The sequence below is a fragment of the Chiloscyllium punctatum genome, chromosome 15, assembly GCF_047496795.1.
Source record: "Chiloscyllium punctatum isolate Juve2018m chromosome 15, sChiPun1.3, whole genome shotgun sequence".
Taxonomy (NCBI): Eukaryota; Metazoa; Chordata; class Chondrichthyes; order Orectolobiformes; family Hemiscylliidae; genus Chiloscyllium; species Chiloscyllium punctatum.
The window spans coordinates 80,426,158-80,450,824 of record NC_092753.1 but is presented as its reverse complement, the minus strand read 5'-3'; the positions used below and the strand labels follow the sequence as shown (position 1 = coordinate 80,450,824).

The 24,667-nt window shown below is 43.1% G+C and overlaps 1 protein-coding gene across 1 annotated transcript in view; it reads right to left on the bottom strand.

Annotated features, from left to right (window-relative positions):
- Positions 1–748: 748 nt before the first annotated feature.
- chaf1b (chromatin assembly factor 1, subunit B) overlaps positions 749–24,667 on the bottom strand; it is a 50,031-nt gene continuing 26,112 nt past the window's right edge. The window contains exons 8-14 of the mRNA XM_072585627.1: positions 23,049–23,142; positions 13,272–13,341; positions 13,093–13,184; positions 9,600–9,756; positions 6,357–6,788; positions 3,591–3,676; positions 749–1,165 (exon numbers count right to left, since the gene is read on the bottom strand). Of these exons, the coding sequence (XP_072441728.1) occupies positions 1,035–1,165; positions 3,591–3,676; positions 6,357–6,788; positions 9,600–9,756; positions 13,093–13,184; positions 13,272–13,341; positions 23,049–23,142 (1,062 nt within the window). The 3' untranslated portion in view covers positions 749–1,034. The remainder of the gene's footprint in view (positions 1,166–3,590; positions 3,677–6,356; positions 6,789–9,599; positions 9,757–13,092; positions 13,185–13,271; positions 13,342–23,048; positions 23,143–24,667) is intronic.

Here is a 24,667-nt window from a genome sequence, read left to right as displayed (position 1 = left end):
CTCCCCAATACCTGCCGAAGCATTGGTACAGGTCAAAAGCATGATGGAATTTCCCATTATTAGTAAGACCCAGTGTTAAAACACTGGAACAGTATCATGAGGACCTGCACTGGAGGCTAAGTGATGTAATACAAAGGGCCATAATGTATGCTACATCCAAACCTGTCATTTATTGATATCCCACGGAGGGAATGGGACTGATCTGTGGGGAGCTTAGGAGGAAACTGAGATGAATCAACAATTTGGCACTTCTAGGTCATCATGGTGGAGTGTGGCTGTGCTTACAAGATATTACGTTTTCCTCAAACACCACCATTACAGCCATTTAAAATTTCCATTTTAATGTTCTTTTCCCCCAACTCAATGGGGACAAGTGAAGCAATCCACTCCTCCACTTACACGGCAGCTCTGAAAGGGGCCGAGAACAAGTGGGTCAGTGTAAAGTGACAACAAAGTCGCTGGCTGCCAACCTTACACCATCCCCATTCTCTCGGTGCATGAGACCTGACAGATATAAATCTACACTCAGAAAATGCACGGCAATGTCAAACATTCCAAATGAGAGTGCGGCTTGAATTCACTCATTAACTGACATTATTAGGCAGGTCATTAATCATTCTAATTGCTGTGCACAAAGTGGTTGTAGACTTTCTTAAGTCACTGCACTTCAAGTACACAAGATCTTTGAGCTGCAATAGATGTGCTCCATCAAGTTGAATCTTTTAGGAACTGGAATATCAAGTGCACATTTCTATCAACACAAAACAGAAAATGCTTTTAATTTTATAATTGATACTTTGTACAATGATTAACTAAAACAGGACTATTCACATTTAGAAACAGCCTAATGTCACCAATACCAAGAGGATGAAAGGATGTAATATCAAAAACTGGTAACAAAAAGAACAACAAAATTAAGAGATGCTTTACACTGCAACTTCCAGCTCGCATATACATCTACACATTGCAGCAAAACTGACCACACTGCAGAATTTTATACAAAGTACATGTTTTAAAAAAGTTCTGAGCAATGTTCATTTGTCCCTCCTGCAATCATCATTTGTTTCCAGATTATCTGTGGGACTGACGCTCTGTTGATCATCAATCCTCGAACGTTTAGCATCTGGTGACTTGCACTGAGGATCATTGGAAGGAGAAGATCCCTCTGAAAAAGAAAACATGTTTAATTTATAGAACGTAGCTTAGCCCAACTGAACTATACACGCTGCCATCAGATAAGGATTGAACACTACACAATCGCAATACCTCTCCAAGTTGAGTATCCCAGCAACAATCACTGTTCAAGATCAAAAAGGTTAGAAGAGTTGGCCACTTCAGCAAACTAGTGAGTAGAGTTGACATTTATCAGATCAGCCATGATCTTATTGACTGGCAGTGGAGACATTACAGGCTGAATGGCCTACATCTTACACTGATGAAAGGATTGCTGGTTGGATTCAGGCAGTATTCATTCATCCAATGTTTTATTATTCAAAACATACACTTCACTCATTTGCTCCCACCACCACAGATTAGCCACACCAACTACTCCTCTGCTTGTCCCCAGTGACACAGCAGGATCTCTGCCTCTGGGTATCCTGACCACAGACCGATCTTATTCTCATCTGAAATACATTCAAGCACATCACAGCAGGAGGCAGCAACCCTGGGTTAAATCATTTCCCCTTTCATGGCTGAGACCAATGGGGCCAGTCCCACTGTCTTATCACCCAGCTGATAGTGGCTCAGCAGTAAAACCCAGAGACTGAAACTAAACATAAAACTAAAAGAAAACTAGAGAATGCTGGAGAAACTCAGCAGATCTGGCAGCATTCATGGAGGCAGAAACGGTTCAAGTCCCATTTTGATTCAGCTTCAGAAAATATCTGGTGTGTTTTTTTACCCCCCCCCCCCCCCCCCACCCCCTCTAACACCTCAACTCCACCCTCTGCAAGTTCCTGATGAAGTCCCTTCATGTATCCACTGCTCCCACAAATTAATTTTCTCCACTTCAATTCGTCACCAGCAAGGGTGTCCTATGAATTGGCAAGAGACGTTTGATCTCTTCACATACCTGAAGTGTTTCCCCAAGCCTTCGGAGGCACTGACTATACCCCAATGGTCACTGCTGGGAGTATTACCCATCCTTCCAACTCTCAAAGTCAGTACCTGACAAAACGTTTTTATTTTCCAAATACAGAAAATTGAAAGAGAATAAAGTGATGGGAGAGATATCAGAAACTGTAAGTGGTCTGTCTTCAGATACAAATGCAAACAGTAAACTCCAAACACATTAACTATTGTAGTAGAACTTAGATTCCACATGAAATAGAATTTCAGAGAAGAATAAGACAGAAATACTAGGGAACTTTAACTACTCAGTTATTCACTGGGGTGGTCCTGGTGTGCAAGGTAGGGACTGAGTAAAATTGTAAAACGTATCAAGGAAAAAATTTTCAGCCAGTGCATAGAAAGCCCTCCAAGGGAGGGGGCAGATCTGGAGCGAATATTCAGACATGTGAGTGAGAGGGAGAGGATGAAAATGTAGTGGAAATAATGAAGAACTCTTGTGAATTACAGGAAAATTGGGACAAGGATAGCCACAAACTGCAGGAGAACATCAATGGACTGGTCATGTGGGCAAAGCAGTGACAAAAGGCACTCATCCAGAAAAAAAAGTGAAGTAATGCACTTGCCAGAGTATAGCAAGGAAAGCGATTACACAAAGAAAGGTGGGACACAGATAATTACTGAAGATCAAGGGACCTTGGTATCCACAAACATCCTTGAAGGTAGCAGGGCAGGGAAATAAGGTGCTTGAAAACACAAATGGGACCTTTAACAATCAAGGAACCGAATATAAGAGCAAGGTGGTTATGCTGAAACCATATAGGCCAAGCAGCTCTGGTCACATTACAGGAAGGATGTAATTGCATTAGAGAGGGTACAGGATATTTACCAGGATGCTATGTAGCTGGAGGGTTTGAGTTATGAGAAAAGATTTACTAAGCTGGGGTTGGTTTCCTTGGTGCAGCAAAGGCTGAGAGTGTGGTCCTGTTAGAGGCATTTAAGATTATGAGGGGGATAGAGAGGTAGGATAGGAATACCCATTTTCCATTCCAAGGTAGGTCAATGAGCATTGAACAAAGATTTCCATCTCTTATCTTATATCCATGAGGAAGAGTTGAGGAGAAATGTTTTGACTCAAGGGTGGCTGGAGTCTGAAACTGTCTGCCTGAAACCGTGGTGAGTCAGAAACTCCTGTAACAATGAAGCAGTATTTAGATCTTCACTGGTACCATATCCTTCAGGGCTATGGGCCAAGAACTGGAAAGTGAGATTAGGGTAGTCAGATCTTTATTGACCTACGCAGATACAGTGGGCCAAATGGCCTCCTTCGCTAATGTAATTTTCTAGGAGTTACTTATAACCCAAAGAAAGTAGTTCCCATCAATAACACCTTCATCTATTCGCCTTATATTGTCACCTCAGCCTTTTTAAATTCGTGTTAATGCTTTTAATCTTGAACATAACTGAAAAAGAACAAGTTTCAAATTTGATTAGTTAATGGTCACATATCACAGACTCACCATGTGCTGTTTTTTCTGCTTGGGTTATGACGGGTGTCGATGTCACCTTGGAAGTACTGGAGTTCAGAGGCATCAGTGAGATTCGCCTAGAAAAAACAACCCCAAAAACAGGGCGTTACTCCAAGTCCCCAATCATACAAAGGACAGAATACCCAGGCATTTCAGCACAAAATGCACACAACTACAAGACCAAGTACACACAATGATCAGACCAAATTCTCTTCTCTTGTCAGCTTCCAAACAAGGGACTGTGTGGAGTTTGCACATTCTCCCCATGTCTGCGTGGGTTTCCTCCTGGTGCACCAGTTTCCTCCCACAATCCAAAAAATGTGCAGATTAGGTGAATTGACCATGTTAAATTGCCCGTAGTGTTAGGTGAAGGGGTAAATGTAGGGGAATGGGTCTGGGTGGGTTACGCTTCGGTGGGTCGGTGTGGACTTGTTGGGCCGAAGGGCCTGTTTCCACACTTTAAGTAATCTAATCTAATCTACGTACAACATGAGAGTTGAAATTCCTCAGAGGTAAACACACGAAATGGAAAACAGTAGGTTGTCGTCTGTTTTATACTTGACCCAGTTTTCCTTTCTCACTGATATCAAACGTATCGAGAATGCAGCGGCCGGTAAGCCAGGTTACCATGGTCCTGCCTCCTGCTTGGTGTTACTGATCAATGTGAATTTCATTCTTGGCTTTGAGAACCTATTCAATGGGCTGGCCACTCAATATTGGAGACTATATGAAGAGGCGAAGTTAATCACAATGTATATCAACTGTAATGATTAAACTGACAAGTAGCAAACAGGATTAATGCAACTTAACTCAAGAGCTTTTAAAAACCACCTGTCTATTAACTTCATTTGTACATGCAATGGGATAAAACTGCTGTCTTTACTGGTGACGTTGTTAAGCAATTGTTAGCTTATGCTTTCCATGTCTGACCCTTTGATAATAGTCCGGGTTAACACTCACTCAGCCGTCTGTGTGGATCATGATGGCAATTCAGAAATGTCAATACTACGATAATTCAGGGCAGAAGTGGGTACTCCAGATGCTGGAGATATAGTCAGGATTAGAGTGGTGCTGGAAAAACACAGGTCAGACAGTATCCGCTTCATTCCTGATGAAGGGCTTTTGCCCGAAACATCAATTTTCCTGCTCCTCGGATGCTGCCTGACCTGCTGTGCTTTTCTTGCACCAGTCTAGTCTAGTCACTAAGATAGTTCAAACTAGTATAGGAGCAGGACAAGTCAAACTTTGGTATCAATAATTCCTGGACACAGACTGGTCAGAAATGGAGCAATAAGGTATTTTACAGTGTGATTGTATTACATGTGCATTCAGACAGCTGCTCTCTGACCAGTTAGCATCATCATCATGACCTCCTATTACCATGGTGTCCCCCCCACACTCTTTGCTGGAAGCTCAGTCTCCTCCTGACTCTATGTGCAGCCTTTGTGTGATGTGGAGTGCTTCAAAGCAGAGAAGCACCTTTCCACATCAGCATGTGATGCTGAGTGAGGAGTGCTCTAGTGTCTGGTGGATTGTACATTCCCAGCAGCAACACGGAACGTGAGCCATACACGTGGAGCAGCACCATTTCCTCATCCTTTGATGGAAGTTAATGGCTCGGCAATTTGTTGCCCATCCCTAACTGCTCTTGAAAAGGAGACAGTGATCTCACCACATGGTGTCGTCACTGCTGCAGTGCTGTTAGGGAAGAAGTTTCAGGCTTTTCTTCCAGTGCTAGTGAAGGAACTGTAACATTATTGCAAGTCAGGACAGTGTGGCCCCAGCATGGAGAATTATTTGCCAGTGATGATGCTTCCATATATCTCTTCCTTTGAGTGGTAGAGGGTAATGGATTTGGAAGGTGCTGTCCAAGGATTTGAAGGAGCCTTGATGAGTTGCTGCCAAGCATTTAATTTATTGTGCACACTGTCATTAATGATGACAAAGTAGTCCTACATTCAGCTTAATGGTGTTAACATCTCATTTTCACATCTGCCTGGTCCAGCGCCTGACTTGGTGGGTAGGGGTTATGTTAGGCTATGAGGCGAATAACCCACAGCAGCAAATTATGAAACCAAATGAAAACAGATATCAGTTTATTCATTATATTTATTCATCAGTTTCAGGAATTTCCCCTTCCTGGAATGGTGATTCAGACTGGAAATCTGAAAGTTTTGATCGCAATTCTACTAGTGTCTGTCATGGAGGTTAATGTTGGATTCCCTGCCTTGAACGCCCCTTTGATTAGATTAGATTAGATTAGATTAGATTACTTACAGTGTGGAAACAGGCCCTTCAGCCCAACAAGTCCACACCGCCCCGCCGAAGCGCAACCCACCCATACCCCTACATTTACCCCTTACCTAACACTACGGGCAATTTAGCATGGCCAATTCACCTGACCTGCACATCTTTGGACTGTGGGAGGAAACCGGAGCACCCGGAGGAAACCCACGCAGACACGGGGAGAACGTGCAAACTCCACACAGTCAGTCGCCTGAGGCGGGAATTGAACCCGGGTCTCCGGCGCTGTGAGGCAGCAGTGCTAACCACTGTGCCACCGTGCCGCCCACAACAAAAACAAAATGCCGGATATGGATATCATGCTTACTGAACATTTCGATTTACATTTTGCTTTTGAAATATCTGAAATCTCCTGAAGCTTTTTTGAACCAACTGCAAGTTGGGACAATGTCAATAGGAACAACACATTGGAGCGATTAAGGAGTTGACAACAGACCAGATGTTCAACCTAACCTTGGCACGGGAGCTTTGCTGGGTTTGCTCCAGGCCTCCAACGTACTCAAGGTGATCCTCCGGGAATGAGAAACCTTGCTGCCCTGTACAGCACTGTCCGCCGAGGATGGAGAGGCTTTAGTCATGACGGGAGTACCAGGCACCTCTTTAGTAGGGGCTGCCACTGCGCTGTGTGTGTTTGGCTGAGCAGGGGTAGAATGGTCCTGTTGATCCACAGTCCGAGCAGGAGTGCTGCTCTCGGTCTGTTTTGGGGTGCCAGCAGATAATCGGTTTGCCTGGCCCTTTTTCAGTCTTTTCTCCGAGATGCCAGGGGTCTGGATGGACAGCACCGGCTTTTCTTTCAAAGGTACGCCCAATTCATCTTTCTCAAATGTGACAAAGGAGCAGTATCCATCAGTGGATGAAATAGTGAGGATCAACCCATCGCGTGACCTATTCAAAAGGATAAAGCGTCATGACTCAGCAAGTATTCCAGAACCTTTACTCAGAATTTGTCTATTTAAAACATTCACAGTTGAGCAAAGAGGAAACAGAACCTGCAAATGTCTCCAATTAAAGCCATCATACTTTCAAATAAAAGTTGCAAGCAAGCCTCCCAAAACAGCACATATCTCACTCTTCCCACCCTGTTAAATAAATGTGTACAATCTCAATGACATCCCCGGTCAAATTCATTACTAAGCTCTAAGCATTTTCATTTGGTGCAGTGGGATACTCACTCTGATGGTGGGTCAAGCTGATGTACTGACAGGTTGGCACAACACAAGGTTGGGGCTCACCACAATACAATATTATTAACTGAAGCACAGAATTTAAGAGCAGAGAGGTTATGCTGAAAATGTATAAAATGCTGGTTAGCCCACATCTAGAATATTGTGTGCAATTCTGGAATCCATGTTACAGGAAGGATGTGACTGCCCTGGAGAGGGTTCAGAGGAGATTTTTTACCATAAACCTTTATGACTCTCTGGTTAATATGGCTATTTTACAAATGTGGCTGCATCTTCAGTGGCCCCAAGTCCTTTATGAACAGAAACACAGTAACTAAATAAACTAGTCATCTAAAGCCACTGATTACTTTACAAGTGAAAATGGAATATATAGAATCTGCAATTAGCATTTGTACAGAGGAGGATGGATGCCCCACCTGATGTTGTTTGGTGGAAGATGACTAAACAGAGATTCCGGTGGGAAATATTTCAACTTAAATGAAGGGCCTTGGAACTTCTTCCCAACAATGTACAACTTTGTGCAATGATTCTGAAAAACTATGAAATTCCTTTTCTTTCGCACTGCTTTGGAATCCCATCCTTATGCCAAGTGGTGATTCACATTAATGAGGACTTTCATATCATTCAATCTTATTAATTCCTAATCTTCCATTTTTCCAATACAGCATAGGTCATAAACTGATTAAGATTACTTATTCTTAAAACAAAAAATTTATTTTATTATTTTATGATATTTATCATCTACATCTGACAAAACAAATAATATGTATGATAGGATCCATGGAAAACAACTTCTGCATTTCCAGGTAAAATCAGCTCATTCTTTAACCATTTAACATTATCAGACCACTTCCTTTTGCCTCTTGTCACAAACACTAAGCAACATTTAAGAGGATATCCAAGAGATGGATGCCATTTGCTTAAACAATATTTTCAAACATGCCAACCTGATAGGTCAAATGGGTGCAACTTCAAAGTTATGGAAGTTAAGAATGGGACATCCATCAGCAGATACTTTAACACTGAGCTAAAAAGAGAGAAGCAGACACAGGATTCCACCTAAATAATGAACTGGCATCTAAGCCTCAAGGCCCAACAGTGTACATAGGCAATACAGAGCTAGACAAAGCTTAAATATAGTTACACTTAGACACAGAACAAAAGAGGTAAACTCATAGTTGTGAAGTGTGAAACAGACACCAGAAAACAGTTCTTTGAAGAGGATGATAAGGAATTAGTCTAGTTGTCAATCAAAGAGGTAAAAACAATGACTGCAGATGCTGGAAACCAGATTCTGGATTAGTGGTGCTGGAAGAGCACAGCAGTTCAGGCAGCATCCAAGGAGCTTCGAAATCGACGTTTCGGGCAAAAGCCCTTCATCAGGAATAAAAGGCAGTGAGCCTGAAGCGTGGAGAGATAAGCTAGAGGAGGGTGGGGGTGGGGAGAAAGTAGCATAGGGTACAATGGGTGAGTGGGGGAGGGGACGAAGGTGATAGGTCAGGGAGGAGAGCGTGGAGTGGATAAGTGGAAAAGGAGATAGGCAGGTAGGACAAGTCCGGACAATTCATAGGGACAGTGCTGAGCTGGAAGTTTGGAACTATGGTGAGGTGGGGGAAGGGGAAATGAAGAAACTGTTGAAGTCCACATTGATGCCCTGGGGTTGAAGTGTTCCAAGGCGGAAGATGAGGCGTTCTTCCTCCAGGCGTCTGGTGGTGAGGGAGCAGCGGTGAAGGAGGCCCAGGATCTCCATGTCTTGGGCAGAGTGGGAGGGGGAGTGGAAATGTTGGGCCATGGGGCAATGTGGTTGATTGGTTTGGGTGTCCCGGAGATGTTCCCTAAAGCGCTCTGCTAGGAGACGCCCAGTCTCCCCATTGTAGAGGAGACCGTATCGGGAGCAACGGATACAATAAATGATATTAGTGGATGTGCAAGTAAAACTTTGATGGATGTGGAAGGCTCCTTGAGGGCCTTGGATAGAGGTGAGGGAGGATGTGTGGGCACAGGTTTTACAGTTCCTGCGTTGGCAGGGGAAAGTGCCAGGATGGGAGGGTGGGTTGTAGGGGGGGGCGTGGACCTGACCAGGTAGTCACGGAGGGAACGGTCTTTGCGGAAGGCGGAAAGGAGTGGGGAGGGAAATATATTCCTGGTGGTGGGGTCTGTTTGGAGGTGGCAGAAATGTCGGCGGATGATTTGGTTTATGCGAAGGTTGGTAGGATGGAAGGTGAGCACCAGGGGCGTTCTGTCCTTGTTACGGTTGGAGGGGTAGGGTCTGAGGGCGGAGGTGTGGGATGTAGACGAGATGCGTTGGAGGGCATCTTTAACCACGTGGGAAGGGAAATTGCGGTCTCTAAAGAAGGAGGCCATCTGGTGTGTTAAGTTTGCAAGATAACAAAGTCCTCATTAATGTGAATCACCACTTGTCATAAGGACTGGGGTTCCAGAGCAAAGTGAACAAAATGGTAAATTCAAAGTAATTGAATAGTGGGATCTTCCTTAGAAAATCTTTTCTTACCATGTTATATCACTTAGGGTGTGATAATGGATATTTGAGATATAACCAAAGGGCACTGTCTGTTGAGTGTCGTACAAGAGTATGGAGTCTTCTGAAGCTACAGCAAACACCAGCCGATAGGGCAACTTAAAAACGTTCATCATCTTATGCGACTCATCTAAATATGAAATCATAACTTGAATTAAAATGCTTATTGTAACAGATAAAAAGGCAATTTTAAAAGCATTAAGACATAATTTAAGTAGTATTCTGCTTCAGTAGGCCACAACAACAGAAAAATAGAAAACAGTGGATTCTTCAGTCAAGCTGAAGTTCTAGTGAAGGTTCCTAGAACTCCCCGACCAGAAAAAAACATTCTTGCATAACTGTTGTGAAATATCCAAATCCTATTATTTTACTTTAATTTTTCCAAAACCATTGCTTGAGCATCAGTATCCATGCTCTTCCTGTATACATTATTTTGACAAAAACAATGACATGAAAAGCCTTCCACTACATAGAGAAAGAAGCAATAGACCATTTGGCCCTTCGAACTTGCTCTGCCATTCACCAGGACTACAGCTGATCATCCAACTCAATCTGCTCCTGCTTTCTCCTCACATGATCCCTTTGGCCCCAAGAACGATTCCTCACTCGTTCCTGAAAATGTTCAATGTTTTGGCCTCAACCATTTTCTGTGGCAAAAAGTTCCACAAATTCAATATTCTCTGGGTGATGAAATTTCTCCTCAAGTCAGTCCTAAATGGCCTAACCTTCAATTACCACCAAATGGTTCTGGAACATTCTCCCTGCCTTAGTCCTGTCAGAATTTTGTAGGTTTCCACAATAGCACCCTTCTTGTAAACTTCAGTGAACATTGTCCTAACCAATCCAGTCTCTCTTCACACGTTGATCCTGCCATCCCAGGAATAAGTCTGGTAAACCTTATGTTAAACAAACGGTCATAGTGGTAGAAAAGACATTTTTCCAAGCACCTCGTCTGGTAAACATCAGGACAATTCAGAAAAAAGCCTATTTGAGGGGAGGAGCAGCATTTATACTGAATGAGAAGACGACACTGACTGGTTGGTAAGGGATTCTGATTGGAAGAAACATTGAGAAAATACCTATTCAAGATGCTCGACAGGCAAGTGCCAATCTTTGTTTAAATGTTAACCCAGACAATGGCCTGACCAACAAATGATGTCACATATTTTGCTGGGTTGAAATGGGTGCAATATGTGGCACACGTTCTGATTGTCTCTAAAGAACAGGGTCCTGTGCAATACTGTATGTAGCTCCTAGTACATGCAAGTCTGCAACAAGAGTCTAATTTTCAATCAATTTTGGGTTGTCAAAGCAATTCTTTGCATATTCAGGATTATCCATCAAGTGCTGTGCAACTACAGAATTAGATTCAATGTTAGTGTGGACTAGGTTGGATTCGCTCTGTACATTACTCATAATCAGCCAAAGGGACAACCTGTCTGATTTTGTGATGTACGGTCTACTTAGCACATCACACCAGCAATAAAATTCATATATCACACGATTCATTTTGTCAGGTAAGCAGACTGCCTTTTGGCTTTAAGTGCAGCACCCAGTTACCGATGAACACCATTTGTGCTGTTACTGCACAGTACCAATGTGAAACAGGTCACTTCACTTGCTGCTCAAACAGAGTCATAGAGATGTACAGCATGGAAACAGACCCTTCAGTCCAACCTGTCCATGCCGACCAGATATCCCAACCCAATCTAGTCCCACCTGCCAGCACCTGGCCCATATCCCTCCAAACCCTTCCTATTCATTTACCCATCCAAATGCCTCTTAAATGTTGCAATTGTACCAGCCTCCATCACATCCTCTGGCAGCTCATTCCATACATGTACCACCCTCTGTGAAAAGGTTGCCCCTCTCACCCTAAACCTATTCCCTCTAGTTCTGGACTCCCCGACCCCAGGGAAAAGACTTTGTCTATTTATCCTATCCACACCCCTCAATTTTGTAAACCTCTATAAGGTCACCCCTCAGCCTCTGACGCTCCAGGGAAAACAGCCCCAGCCTGTTCAACCTCTCCCTATAGCTCAAATCCTCCAACCCTGGCAACATCCTTGTAAATCTTTTCTGAATTCTTTCAAGTTTCACAACATCTTTCCGATAGGAAGGAGACCAGAATTGCATGCAATATTCCAACAGTGGCCGAACCAATGTCCTGTACAGCCGCAACATGACCTCCCAACTCCTGTACTCAATAAAAGCAAAATTACTGCGGATGCTGGAAGCTGAAACCAAAAGAGAAAATGCTGGAAAATCTCAGCAGGTTTGGCAGCATCTGTAAGGAGAGAAAAGAGCTGACGTTTCGAGTCTAACTGACCCTTTGTCAAAGCTTTGGCAAAGGGTCAGTTAGACTCGAAACGTCAGCTCTTTTCTCTCCTTACAGATGCTGCCAGACCTGCTGAGATTTTCCAGCATTTTCTCTTTTGGTTCATGTACTCAATACACTGACCAATAAAGGAAAGCATACCAAACACCTTCTTCACTATCCCATCTACCTGCGACTCCACTTTCAAGGAGCTATGAACCTGCACTCCAAGATCTCTTTGTTCAGCAACACTCCCTAGGACCTTAACTTTAAATGTACAAGTCCTATTAAGATTTGCTTTCCCAAAATGCAGCACCTTGCGCTTATCTGAATTAAACTCCATCTGCCACTTCTCAGCCCATTGGTCGATCTGGACCAGATCCTGTTGTAATCTGAGGTAACCCTCTTCGCTGTCCACTACACCTCCAATTTTGGTGTCATCTGCGAACTTACTAACTATACCTCTTATGCTCGCATCCAAATCATTTATGTAAATGACAAAAAGTGGCGGACCCAGCACCGATCCTTGTGGCACTGCACTGGTCACAGCCTCCAGTCTGAAAAACAACCCTCCACCACCACCCTTTGTCTTCTACCTTTGAGCCAGTTCTACATCCAAATGTCTAGTTCTCCCTGTATTCCATGAGATCTAACCTTGCTAATCAGTGTCCATGGGGAACCTTGTCGAACGCCTTACTGAAGTCCATATAGATCACATCTACTGCTCTGCCCTCATCAATCTTCTTTGTTACTTCTTCAAAAACCTCAATCAAGTTTGTGAGACATGATTTCCCACGCACAAAGCCATGTCAACTATCCCGAATAAGTCCTTGCCTTTCCAAATACATGTACATCCTGTCCCTCAGGATTCCCTCCAACAACTTGCCCACCACCGAGGTCAGGCTCACCGGTCTGTAGTTCCCTGGCTTGTCTTTAACGCCCTTCTTAAATAGTGGCACCACGTTTGCCAACCTCCAGTCTTCCGGCACCTCACCTGTGACTATCGATTATACAAATATCTCAGCAAGAGGCCCAGCAATCACGTCTCTATAGCTTCCCACAGAGTTCTCGGGTACACCTGATCAGGTCCTGGGGATTTATCCACCTTTAACCATTCCAAGACATCCAGCACCGCGGCATCAGACTCACCTTCGACCTTTGGTTGCCTTAGCTCAAAGAATATCGGGCAGCAACGAACAGCCAGTGTGGCTTTAGCAGGACAAGGTAGATGGGCAATGGGCCTTCAAATAAAAGAGATGCACTGGTGAAGTTACCTCTCAAATTTCAGACAAGTACTCAATATTGTCATAACACAGGAAAGGTCCTACCTTTTCAGATTTTTTCTGGAAAATACATACGTTGTGTTCGTAACATTCTCTCCAGCTTCAACGCAACCAGCTGAAAGAGGAATCAGAGTATCAATAAGAAGGTGCTGTTCAGCAGCATAAACCAACATGAAACATCAACGTCATCATCAGGAAAGAAGGGCTTTTGCCCAAAACATCGATTTTCCTGCTCCTTGGATGCTGCCTGACCTGCTGTGCTTTTCTAGCACCACACTAAATCTAGACTCTGACTTCCAGCATCTGCAGTCCTCACTCTTGCCTAGCATCCCAACCAGATCCAGCCCTCTCCCCCTATACCCTGTAAACCTGCATTTCTCATGGCCAATTCACCTAACCTGCACATCTTTGGATAGTGGGAGGAAACTGGAGCACCCAGAGAAAACCCATGAAAGACCTGGGGAGAACGTGCAAACTCCACGCAGTCACTCAAGGCTGGAACTGAACCTGGGTCCCTCGTGCTGTCAGGCAATAGTGCTAACCACTGAGCCAACAGGAGTTTCTTCCTAAATCGTTCTAACAAACTGAAATTGCACAAAACTACCACAGCTGACTTTGAGCTACGGGATAAATATTGGGGAATGTGGGAGAAGAAAGCTAGCAGATACATCCACACAAAACAAAGTCATCAAGGTAGAATTAGGAACTGATAAACTCATCCTTGAAAGAAACAAACAGCAGCACAGTTTTCATTTCACAAACTCCTCTCAACCAACCACTTCCAGGTTTTAATGCTGTCCTTCCAAAGAGGGCATCAAAATTAAAATCAATGTCAAATCCTTTGTAACCTCCTAAATTACAATGACAATGCTCAATTTGACTGAGAATTAGATTGGCTGCTGTTTAAATATTTATTCCATTGCAGAGAATGCACCATTGGTAGCAAATTCAGAAAGGCAGAAAATAAACAGTTTGTGTTTCTGGATTGCTACAAAATGACTGTTTTAATAGTGGCTATACATAAATATTAACATAGAATTTCATGAAGACATTAGGATGGGATTACAGTTCTATATGAACAAAATATTTTCATTGGTTGAAATTAAAGCTTCAGAGTCACTTTCCAGCTGGTACGACAGTAGATACTAGCTCACCTATAAGTTACACCCCAGCAAGAACTAATACACACAAAGTTAAACATATTAGTGTCTAGTCTGGAGTGGAACAGTAGTCTTGGAGCAGATGATGATTCTCTCAGTTAAATCCCATTCCAGACATAACCAAAGAACTCAACACCTCTGTGTACACACTAAGTGGTACATTTCTGAACTTCAGGGCTGAGTTAAGACACGATAAACTGACAAAGTATAGCAAGATAATCAAGAGGTCCACATATTCAATGTAAAAACATGCATGAAGACATGTAATGTGGGAGGTATGCACATCGATGTTTTATTTTATTTACAACATAAATCACTTAAATAATAACGCAACTTTCCCTTAGATAAAACTGGCAGAGAGCCTTCTCACTCACCCTTAACCGACTGCTCAGACATTGTGGAGATCACAATAATACAGGGTCATTCTGCTATAGCTTGCGTTTCATTAACACAAATTTGCTGTAAACCAATTGACAAACTGGGACGCTGTTTCTGAAGTGTGATTTTTCTATAACATGGGGTTGCACAAGAATGCAATTACCACATTATAGAAGAACTACCTGTACAGTAAACTTCTAGAATTTCAGACATTTAATTGCTGTCAGTTTATCATGAGTTCTGGTACATGAGGTGCTGTTTAAAACAAAGTTTGCTGTAATTTTGCATCTAATTTGTCGCGAGAACTTCAGGACATCTCAAACCAGTTTCCATAATAAACCACAACAACTTCTGTGGCAAAGGAATCTCAATTCTGTGGGACATGGCTATGCATTTTAGAAGATACACATAAAATGCAACTGCAGCAATTCTGCCTTTTGAAAAAAAAATTCAACTATTAACCCAATCAAACAATGAAATACAAATTGTAGTTATTTCAATTTAAAGCTTGGACCGTTTATTTTCAACAGCTTTTTTGTGCTTATTCCAAATGTACATTTTATTCCCAGGAAAGACCAGCACGTTCTTGCTTGACACAGACACAAAGGAACACTAACATGCAACGGATGTCCTTGCAGAGGACCCTTTCCCCACCTCCCCCCTCCGCATCTTCCAAATATTTGCAACTACCTGGACAGATTTCTCAGCAGCAGCAGCAAGGTCCACGAGATGTGCAAGACTATTAATTGTGATACAGTTATGATGCAATGCCTACAGAGGAAGGCAATCGTTCTCGCTCATGTATGAAATGTTGTCTGTATAATAAACCATTCCCTCCTTCAAGGGACAATTAAAAACTCCTTTTTTTTGCAAAGACAATTTACTCATCCAGTGCTGTCTCTGCCAAAGCGGTTACCAAACCGAGGATATTTCTGCACATTTTTCGACTGCAAACTTCCAATGAATCTCCTCTTCATCTGTTAAACGTACATCTGACTTTCCTCAATGCTCACTGGGGAGGGACAGTCTCTGCCATTTTTGACATGGATATATAAAACCGTTTGCGCAGGACCATCTTTATTCTTTTAAAAACTCAGCAACTTTTTCACAGAATCCTGTGGAAACCCATGCTCTCTATTTGGAATGATTGTCTGAAAAGACTGCACGTTTCTCCTGATATCATACTGCAAATTACCACACTATCCTTTTCCTTGTATGAGAAGGAATGATCCCTGATTGAATTGTGAACACTTGAATGATGTGCAGAATTTTGCTCCTTGCTGCTGTAGTTTGATGCCAAAATCTTACAAAGGAGACCTCGAGCAGTAATGTAACAAAAGCAGTCAGGGAACAACAGCAATCAGAATGTAGTGCCCTGTTAAAACTAGCCTATCCTTAATCTCACATTTCTTAAGCCAAGTTTCGTTAAAGATAGAAAAATAAGTTCAACTTGGTGTTGTACAACTGGACCTGAGAATGTACATTCAAAACAGTTCCCACCAACGAGTAATAACAGAAAACAAAACATCCTCACAAAAACAAACCCCTCGCTGAAATCAGCAACAAGACGGCAAACGCAAGACACATATCCTTTTATTACAGGGAATCTTATTCAAATACATACAAGAGCCAATTTTGCAAGGCTTCAACCCCTCTACTGAGCCTCATCCATTGTATAAACAGCTCAGAGAATCAGTCACTCAGAGAACAAACCACTGCATGACACCATAAGGCATAGGAGCAGAAATTAGACCATTCAGCCCATCAAGTCTGCTCCGCCATTTAATGGCTGATAACAGCAGAATGGGGTTGAGAAAGTTTTCTCCCCATAACCTTTGATCCCCTTGACAATCAAGAACGTATCTACCCCTACCTTTAATGCACTCAATGACCTGACCTCCACAGGGTAATGAATTCCATAGATTCACCACTCTCGAGCTGAAGAAATATTTCCTCATCTGTTTTAATGGGTCTCCCCTTTACTCTAAGGCTGTACCCGCTGATCCTAGTCTCTCCTGCTAATAGAAATATCTTCCCATTGTCCACAGTATTCCCAACGGCTATTCAGTCCAGAGGAACCTCGATTATCTGAATATCAATTATCCGAATTTCGGATTATCTGAAGAAGATCTCATTACATCAAAGAGGTATTTCAACACTGCCCGCATCTTTTGTTTACAATAATTAAAAATGAACCCGGCTTCCTGAAATGCTTACCGGAACAGTCCTAGACATCAATGGGAGCCCAGGGACCATCTCCAAACGACTGACTGCCTGCCTGCCTCCTCTCTCTCTCTCTCTCTCCCCCCACACTTTCCTGGAGTTCTACACACAGGTGTACCCTAAACCTCACCTTCCTCTGATAATCTCTCCAACATTGCCCTGTACAGGACAAAGTGGGGTGTGCGTGCACGTGTTATTTTGAGCTTCCCTCCCCAAAGACACCAGCAGTCTTACTGTTGGTGTCCAGTCCGGCTGCAGGGAGCAGGGGTTCACACGCGGTGTGCTGCTGCCGGGGAGCAGACTTAGCAAGTGTTTGCTGCGTCAATCCCATTGAACTGATTGAGGGGGGGGGGAAGAGTTCAGCATTGCTGCAGGTCCCTTACACACCCTGAGACAGAGAGAGGCAGGCAGAGCAAGGAAAAAGGAAACTTCAGAAAACTCCGAGCCCCAGTGGAGAGGCATTGAATCAATTAACCGAATAATCAACTATCCGAACGTAACAGTGCCTTACGCATCTCGTTCAGATAATCGAGGCTCCTCCATATTCTGTAGATTTCAATTAGATGCTCCCTCATCCTTCTAAATTCCATCAGGTATAGACTCAGGGTCCTCAAACATTCCTCTGTGGTAAGCCTTCCATTCCTGGGATCATTCTCGTGAACCTCCTCTGGACCCTCCCTCCCCAGGACCAATCCTTCCTGAGGTTTGGGGCCCAACATTGCTCACAATACTCTAAATGTGGTTTGACCAGAGCTTTATAAAGCCTCAGAAGGACATCCCTGCTTTTATATTCTAGTCTACTAGAAATAAGTGCCAACCTTGTATTTGCCTTACTAACTACCTGACTCAACCTGCAAGCTTACCTTGAGAGAATCCTGAACTCGGACCCCCAAGTCCCTTTGCACTTCAGGCTTCGAAATTTTCTCCCATTTAGAATATAGTCTATGCCTATATTCTTCCTAACAAAGTGTATGACCTCACACTTTCTCACAGTGTGCCATCTGCCACTTCTTTGCACACTCTAACCTGCCCAAATCTTCTACAGCCTCCCTAGTGTCCCTCCACCTCTCTTTTATATCATCTGCAAACTTAGCCAGAATGCCCTCAGCTCCTTCATCTCGACCATTAATGTGCAAAATCAAAAGTTCTGGTCCCAACAGTGACCCTTGAGGAACTCCAGTCGTGAAAGTCCCTGATTTTACAGAAACCAGAAAGGTTTCCTCGTCCAAACCATGGAAGCCTCATGAGCTCCAAACCAAGACATTTCAACATCAATGGGTTACTGTGACTGACAATGTAGCTCAGGCGAGGCCGAGAACAGGGCAGGACTTAGGGAACGACAATGGTGGATGTTGATTGTGCCCCATTCACCACAATTACTACCATTCTTAAGTTCACAACCGACGTTGGCAAAGAGCTTAATGCTGGTGTTTCTCTTCAAAGCCAGGGAAAGCAGGATGTAAAAAGAGCAATGAAACTCATGTTTGTGCAGATGAAGCATAGACTATTCCTGTCTCCGATTGGTACCGTTTGCATCCAGATTTGCATCTAAAGGACAACACAAAAACACAGCGGCATCTACATCATAGTGTTCCCTCCTGTCCTAGGTTTTAAGTCCCCATTAACCTACCATAACTAAAATGGTTCCTGGCATCATTTCTTTCGATAGTCTTTATCCTTTGCTACAATAACTTGACATAATCTAAAGTAGTATTTCAAGGTGAGTTTATCTGCATCAGTTCATATCTTCTATAATTCTACACTGTCTTTTCTCTGTCAAGTTAAGATTGACGAGCATCAGTCTCCCCAGTCTTTGGTCATAGAGTTATTCAACTCATGTTAGCATTAAAAGAGTCACAAACACAGAATGCTTCTCAACATGCTTGGTCTGGTTCACTAAATAAAATACTCAAGGTAATCTATAGTTTTATTGTGATAATTTCAAACTATTCTCTGTTGACACAAGATTCGACAATCTATTAAACGTTGCTACTCCACAGAGATTTAATATCTATCACATATTTGAACTTTGGCTGAATCTACATCATAAGTAATACACAGGGTCCCTGTCAATATGTTGTATCCAATGCTCCCTCTACAAGAGTACATAGCAACCTGAAGATACCACCAACGGTCCTGTTTGAGGCAATACAGCTGCAATGTGGTTCTACATGTTGAAATGAACACAATAGCAGAAAGGAGCAGGATCGCTTGTATTTCACAATTAACTGTTCTGACTTTTATTTCACTGATTTACCATAGTTAATTTTACCCTTTTTTCTCCCCAGTTTCTGCCTGCTTCATACCTTAGTTCCGCCCTTATTCTCAATGAACTGAAAGTGGGCAACTGAACCAGGCACATGCAGGGTCTCCTGACCAACCCATGAACATCCCACTCAGTCTCTCTCACTTCTGCCATCACTCTCTTATCAAATAACACACTTTATTCTTTCTTCAGCCAATTTCACATTCAACCATTGCTCCTCTCCCAGCTTCCATTTTAGAGGCGGTGGTTGTTATAGGGGTCATGTTACTGGACATGGGTTCGAAACTCACCATGGCAAAGGCAAAATGTGAATAAAAAAAAAGATTCTGGAACTAAAATGATGAGCATGCTACCATAGTCAAGCGTCGTAAAAACTCATCTGATTCACTAATGTCCTTTAAGGAAGGAAATCTGCCAGCCTGACCCAGTCTGGGTTGCATGAGTCTCCAGACCAAGAGAAATGGGCTGACTCCTTCCTTGATTTGATTTATTACCGTTACATGTACCTACCTACAGTGAAAAGTTTTGTCTTATGTGCAGTACAGGCAGATTCATACCATTCAAAGTGCATTAGGGTAATAGAACAGAGTAAAGAATACAACACTACAGGTCAGAGAAGGTGCACAGACAGCGAGATCAACATTACATTACATTTGAAATTTGAAAGGTCCGTTCAGAAGTCTAACAAAGGTGGGAAGCAGCTGTTCTTGAACCTATTCATATGTGTATAAAAACCTTTCTATCTTCTGCCCAATGGGAGGTGGTGGAAGAGATTTTAACCGGGGTACAAGCCGTCTTTGATTATGTTCGTTGCTTTCCCAAAGCAGTGGGAAGTACAGGTGGACAATTAGGAACGGCAATAAATTAGCCATTATTATTAAGAATTAACAATAAATGCTGGCCTTGCTAGTGACATCCACATCCTGTGAGCCCATAAGTAAAACTTCCCTCAAATAATCCATGCTTACACTTAAAGTTAAAAATCACACAACACCAGGTTATCGCCTGACAGGTTTATTTGGAAGTACAAGCTTTCAGAGCGCTGCTCCTTCATGGCTACCATCGACACCAACTGCCAGTTTAGAATGAAGAGGATCTCCAAGAAGATCACGCATATCGACACAGACAGGAAGGAGCAGCGGTCCAAAAGCTTGTGTTTCCAAATAAATCTGTTGGACTATAACCTGGTGTTGTGAGATTCTCAACTTTGTCCATCCCAGCCCTCCACATCATTCACCTTAAGCAACACCACCCTTTGCAAAGGCACACTGGCTTGCATTTATCTGATTGTTCTCTGATGGTCTTCCTTGTATTTGTCCTTGATAAATCCTTCTTTATTTTGACACGTGCTGATTAAAAAACAATGGTTCAGTTATTGCCAAGATCAGGACCATCTAGCATTCTTGAATCCAAGCACTCTGTCCTTTTTTTTTTAAAATCTGCCTTTAATAATCATTGACTTTCTCAAGATGCTTGCTGGTACATGCTGGTCCCAAGGAGGAAATATACCCTCTATCATAATCCAATAACTAACACCGATGGCATCTGTTTTTGTCATAGACACAGTTGAGGAAAGGCTGAAGGCAAAAAATTAAGATTGGTAATTCAAACATTTCTCAGCCTCCATTGTCTGTCCCTTGCAAAGGGAGCAGTGCTACCACCTGCTGGTCGCTTGAAGTTTTGTATCATCAGCAGTTCATAAATGTTCATGCCATGGCATCATGTGACTGAGACATCAGACTGTTGATATACTGCGGAGGACTCTGGGAGTGCAAGCTGGGACTGGGTGAGGCAGTAGCTTCAGAGGAGCGTGGCTCAGCTGAAGGACATGCGTGACTTAGAAAACAATCTGCAAAGACTGTTTGAAAGGGGGTCCGAAATAAACCGCTTTATGACACAAAGCAGTTTTTTTAAATACCCCAGTGACACAGATGAAACCATTTGTGGTTAAGAGTCATACACCAGTTAGCTAACATGTTAAAATCAACTCTCTCCTTTGAATCATTGCAGGATGGTGTACCAGCAACTCTCAGCAGTTCGCACACTGCAGACTGTGCTGGAAGGGCAGTTCAGAATAACGTGTTACCTCAAAGTGCAGAAATGTCCTGTTTACAACCCAGATCATCAGAAATTGTTCTGGCAAAGTGGCAGCATACCTGCCTCTCAGGTAGGAGAACTAGGTTCTCCTACCTGAACAGATTATCGAGTTATACAGCACGGAAACAGATCCTTCAGTCCAACCCATCCCTACCAACCTGACATCTTAAACCGATCTACCATTTTATAAACCACACAAGGTCACCCCTCAGCTTCCGATGCTCCAGGAAAACAGCCCCAGCCCATTCAACCTCTCCCCATAGCTTAAACCCTCCAGTCCCGGCAATATTGTTGTAAATTTTTCTGAATCCTTTCAAGTTTAAAAATATCTTTCCTACAGCAGGGAGAAAAGAATTGAATGCATTATTCTAAAAGTGGCCTTGCTAATGTCCTATACAACCACAACATGATGTCCCAACTCCTATACTCAATGCACTGACCAATGAAGGCAAGCATGCCAAAAGCCTCCTTCACCACCCTGTCTACCTGTGACTCCACTTCCAAGGAACTCTGAATCTGCGCGCTTTGGTTCCTTTGTTTGACAGCACTGCCCAGGGCCCTACCTTTAACTGTGTACGTCCTGTCCTGGTTTGTCTGATCAAAACACAGCACCTCACATTTACCTATATTAAACCCCATCGGGCATTCTTCAGCCCACTGGCCCATCTGATCAAAGTCCCGCTGCACATGGAGATAATCTTCTTCACTATGCACTCTACCACCAAACTTGGTGGCATCTGCAAACCTACTAGCCACGCCTCCTCTGTTCACATCTAAATCATTTGGATAAAAGAAGAAAAGCAAGGGACCCAGCACAGATCTCTGTGGAACACCACTGGGTCACAGACCTCCAGTCCAAAAAACAATCCTCCCTCCCCCACCACCCTCTGTCTCCTACCTTCAAGTAAGTTTTGTATCCAATTGGCTAGCTCCCCTTAGATCCCATGTGATCTCATTTTTTTTAAACCTTACCAACCACTCTACTATGCAGAACCTTGTCGAACCCCTTGCTGAAGTCCACATAGACAACATCTACTGCTCTGCTTTCATCAGTTTTCTTTATCACCTTTCAAAACAAAACTTAAGATTAGACAATTTCCTACACACAAAGCCATGCTGACTCTCCCTAGTCAGTTGATTGGAAAGTATCTATATTACAGAGCACTCAGGAACAAAAGTCCTGAATTGCTTTTGTCCTCTTGTCCTCAAAAGTATCTGTACAGCCCTTACTGTTGCCTTAGCTGAGATTAAGTATCTCCCTGCTGGCCAGGAAGGCATAGAACCAGAACTCTCCAATCTGATTCATTGCTATCACTGACCTGTCAAGTTCCTCAACGCTGTCATCCAACAGAAGAACTCTAAGTTAGGTTACACTGGACGTGAAAACAAACTGATAAATACTGCCACTTTTTCTGAAACAGCTGCTTGGGTATTTCCTTCATATCCTAGCACCAAGCGCTCTTTAATACTGCTGAATATCACTGAAATAAACACAAGTATTCCAAATATTTAAACTATCACAACAATTCATGCCACAGGAGAAAGCGTTGCTGTTGGGTTGGCAAGAGGAATTTCGATAGGCTGAGGGGTGGCTGGGGAGAAACAGGAAATTGTAGGTTCCGCACGTTCTCTGGGTAAATCAGAAAGGTTCAATCATCACTCTGCAAAAGAACAATCATGTAATCGAGATCCGCTTACCCGGAATGAGCAACAAAGAGCCATCGGGTGTGAAGGTGAGTCGGCGGAAAAACGATTTCATGCCATCATCGTGAAACATTCGATAACTCTTGGTCTGTCATCAGTTTAAAATATGAGAAAGGAAGGAATGAGTTCTAATTCCAGCAATTGAGCGCTTCCAAGTAATTTCTTTCCACATTTCATACTTGCATTAGGATTCGCACTTACAAAGATTCACTTAAAGCACAGGTGGAGACAGGGTTAAATGGGATACACAGAATGGTTCAAAAAGGTTTCTTTGGATTTTTCTGAAGGCAGAGAGAAAGGCAGCCAATCACAGGTAACGGTACAGAATTTGCTAGAGAGAGGGCAGGTTGAACAAATCGTGAATATGTTTGACAAAACCATGATGGGCTATGAGAGAGAGAGAGAGGTTATGATGGGCATGTGACGACACATTGCTGGAAAGATTGTGTCACTTCACCATGAGCCTTGCAATAATGTCACTTACAGTCAACCCCCCTCGTGTCAGGACTTGCTGCTTCTGAGCTGTAACCAGAGCTGAACACTGGATATAACATGATTAGAACCGTGAGGCTAAAGATAGCCGAGTCACACCACGCATCATGAACTGCGCTGTTCACACAGCACAGACACAGAACATACTGAAGCTGAAGAAACAATGACCAATGCCAGAGCAAATCACAATAATTAGGAGAGACAAAGCCACAATAAAACTTGTAAAAAAAAAAGGACAAAGCCCTAAGATATAACAGCAGAAATAGGCCATTTGGCCCCTTCCGATCTGCTCTGTCATTCAATCACGGTTGGTGTGTTTCTCAATCCCATTCCCCTGCCTTCTTCCTGTAACCCTAGATCCCCTTTCTAATCTGAATTGGTCTTAATTACACTCAATGACTTGACCTCCACAGCCTTCTGCAGCAATGAGTTCCACAGCTTCACCACTCTCTAACTGAAGAAATTCCTCATCTCGGCTCTAAAGGACCATCATTTCACTGAGGCAGCGCCCCCGGGTCCTCGTCTCTCCTACTCGCATTTTCCCATCATCCATTCTATCCAGGCCTCTCCGCATTCTGGAACTTTCAATAAGATCCTTCCCTTATCCTTCTAAATTCCATCAAGTACAGACCCAGAGTCGTCAACCACTCTTCAGAAGACAGCGCTTCATCCCCAGGATCAAGCTTGTGAACTTCCCATGGACCCCAGCCCATCCTTCCATGTACAGCCCAAAACCACTCATATTCCGAATACCAGAGCCTTATACAGCCTCAGCAATACATCCTTGTTCTTGTATTCTCACCATCTCGAAATGAATGCTAACATTGCATTGGCCTTCCTAACTGCCAAATGAACCTGCATGTTAACCTTAAAAGAATCCTGAACAAAGATTTCCATGTCCCTTTGTGCTTCAGATTTCCAAAGCCTTTCCCCATTTACACCTCGATTCTTCCTCCCAAAGTGCATAATCTCTCAGTTTCCAAGATAGTATTGCATCGGCCATTTCTTAGCCGAATCTCTTAGCCTGTCCAAGTCCTTCTGCAGACTCCCTGCTTCATGAACACTACCTTTCCCTGCACCTATCTTTGTGGTAACGAGAAACCTAGCAACAATGCCCTCAG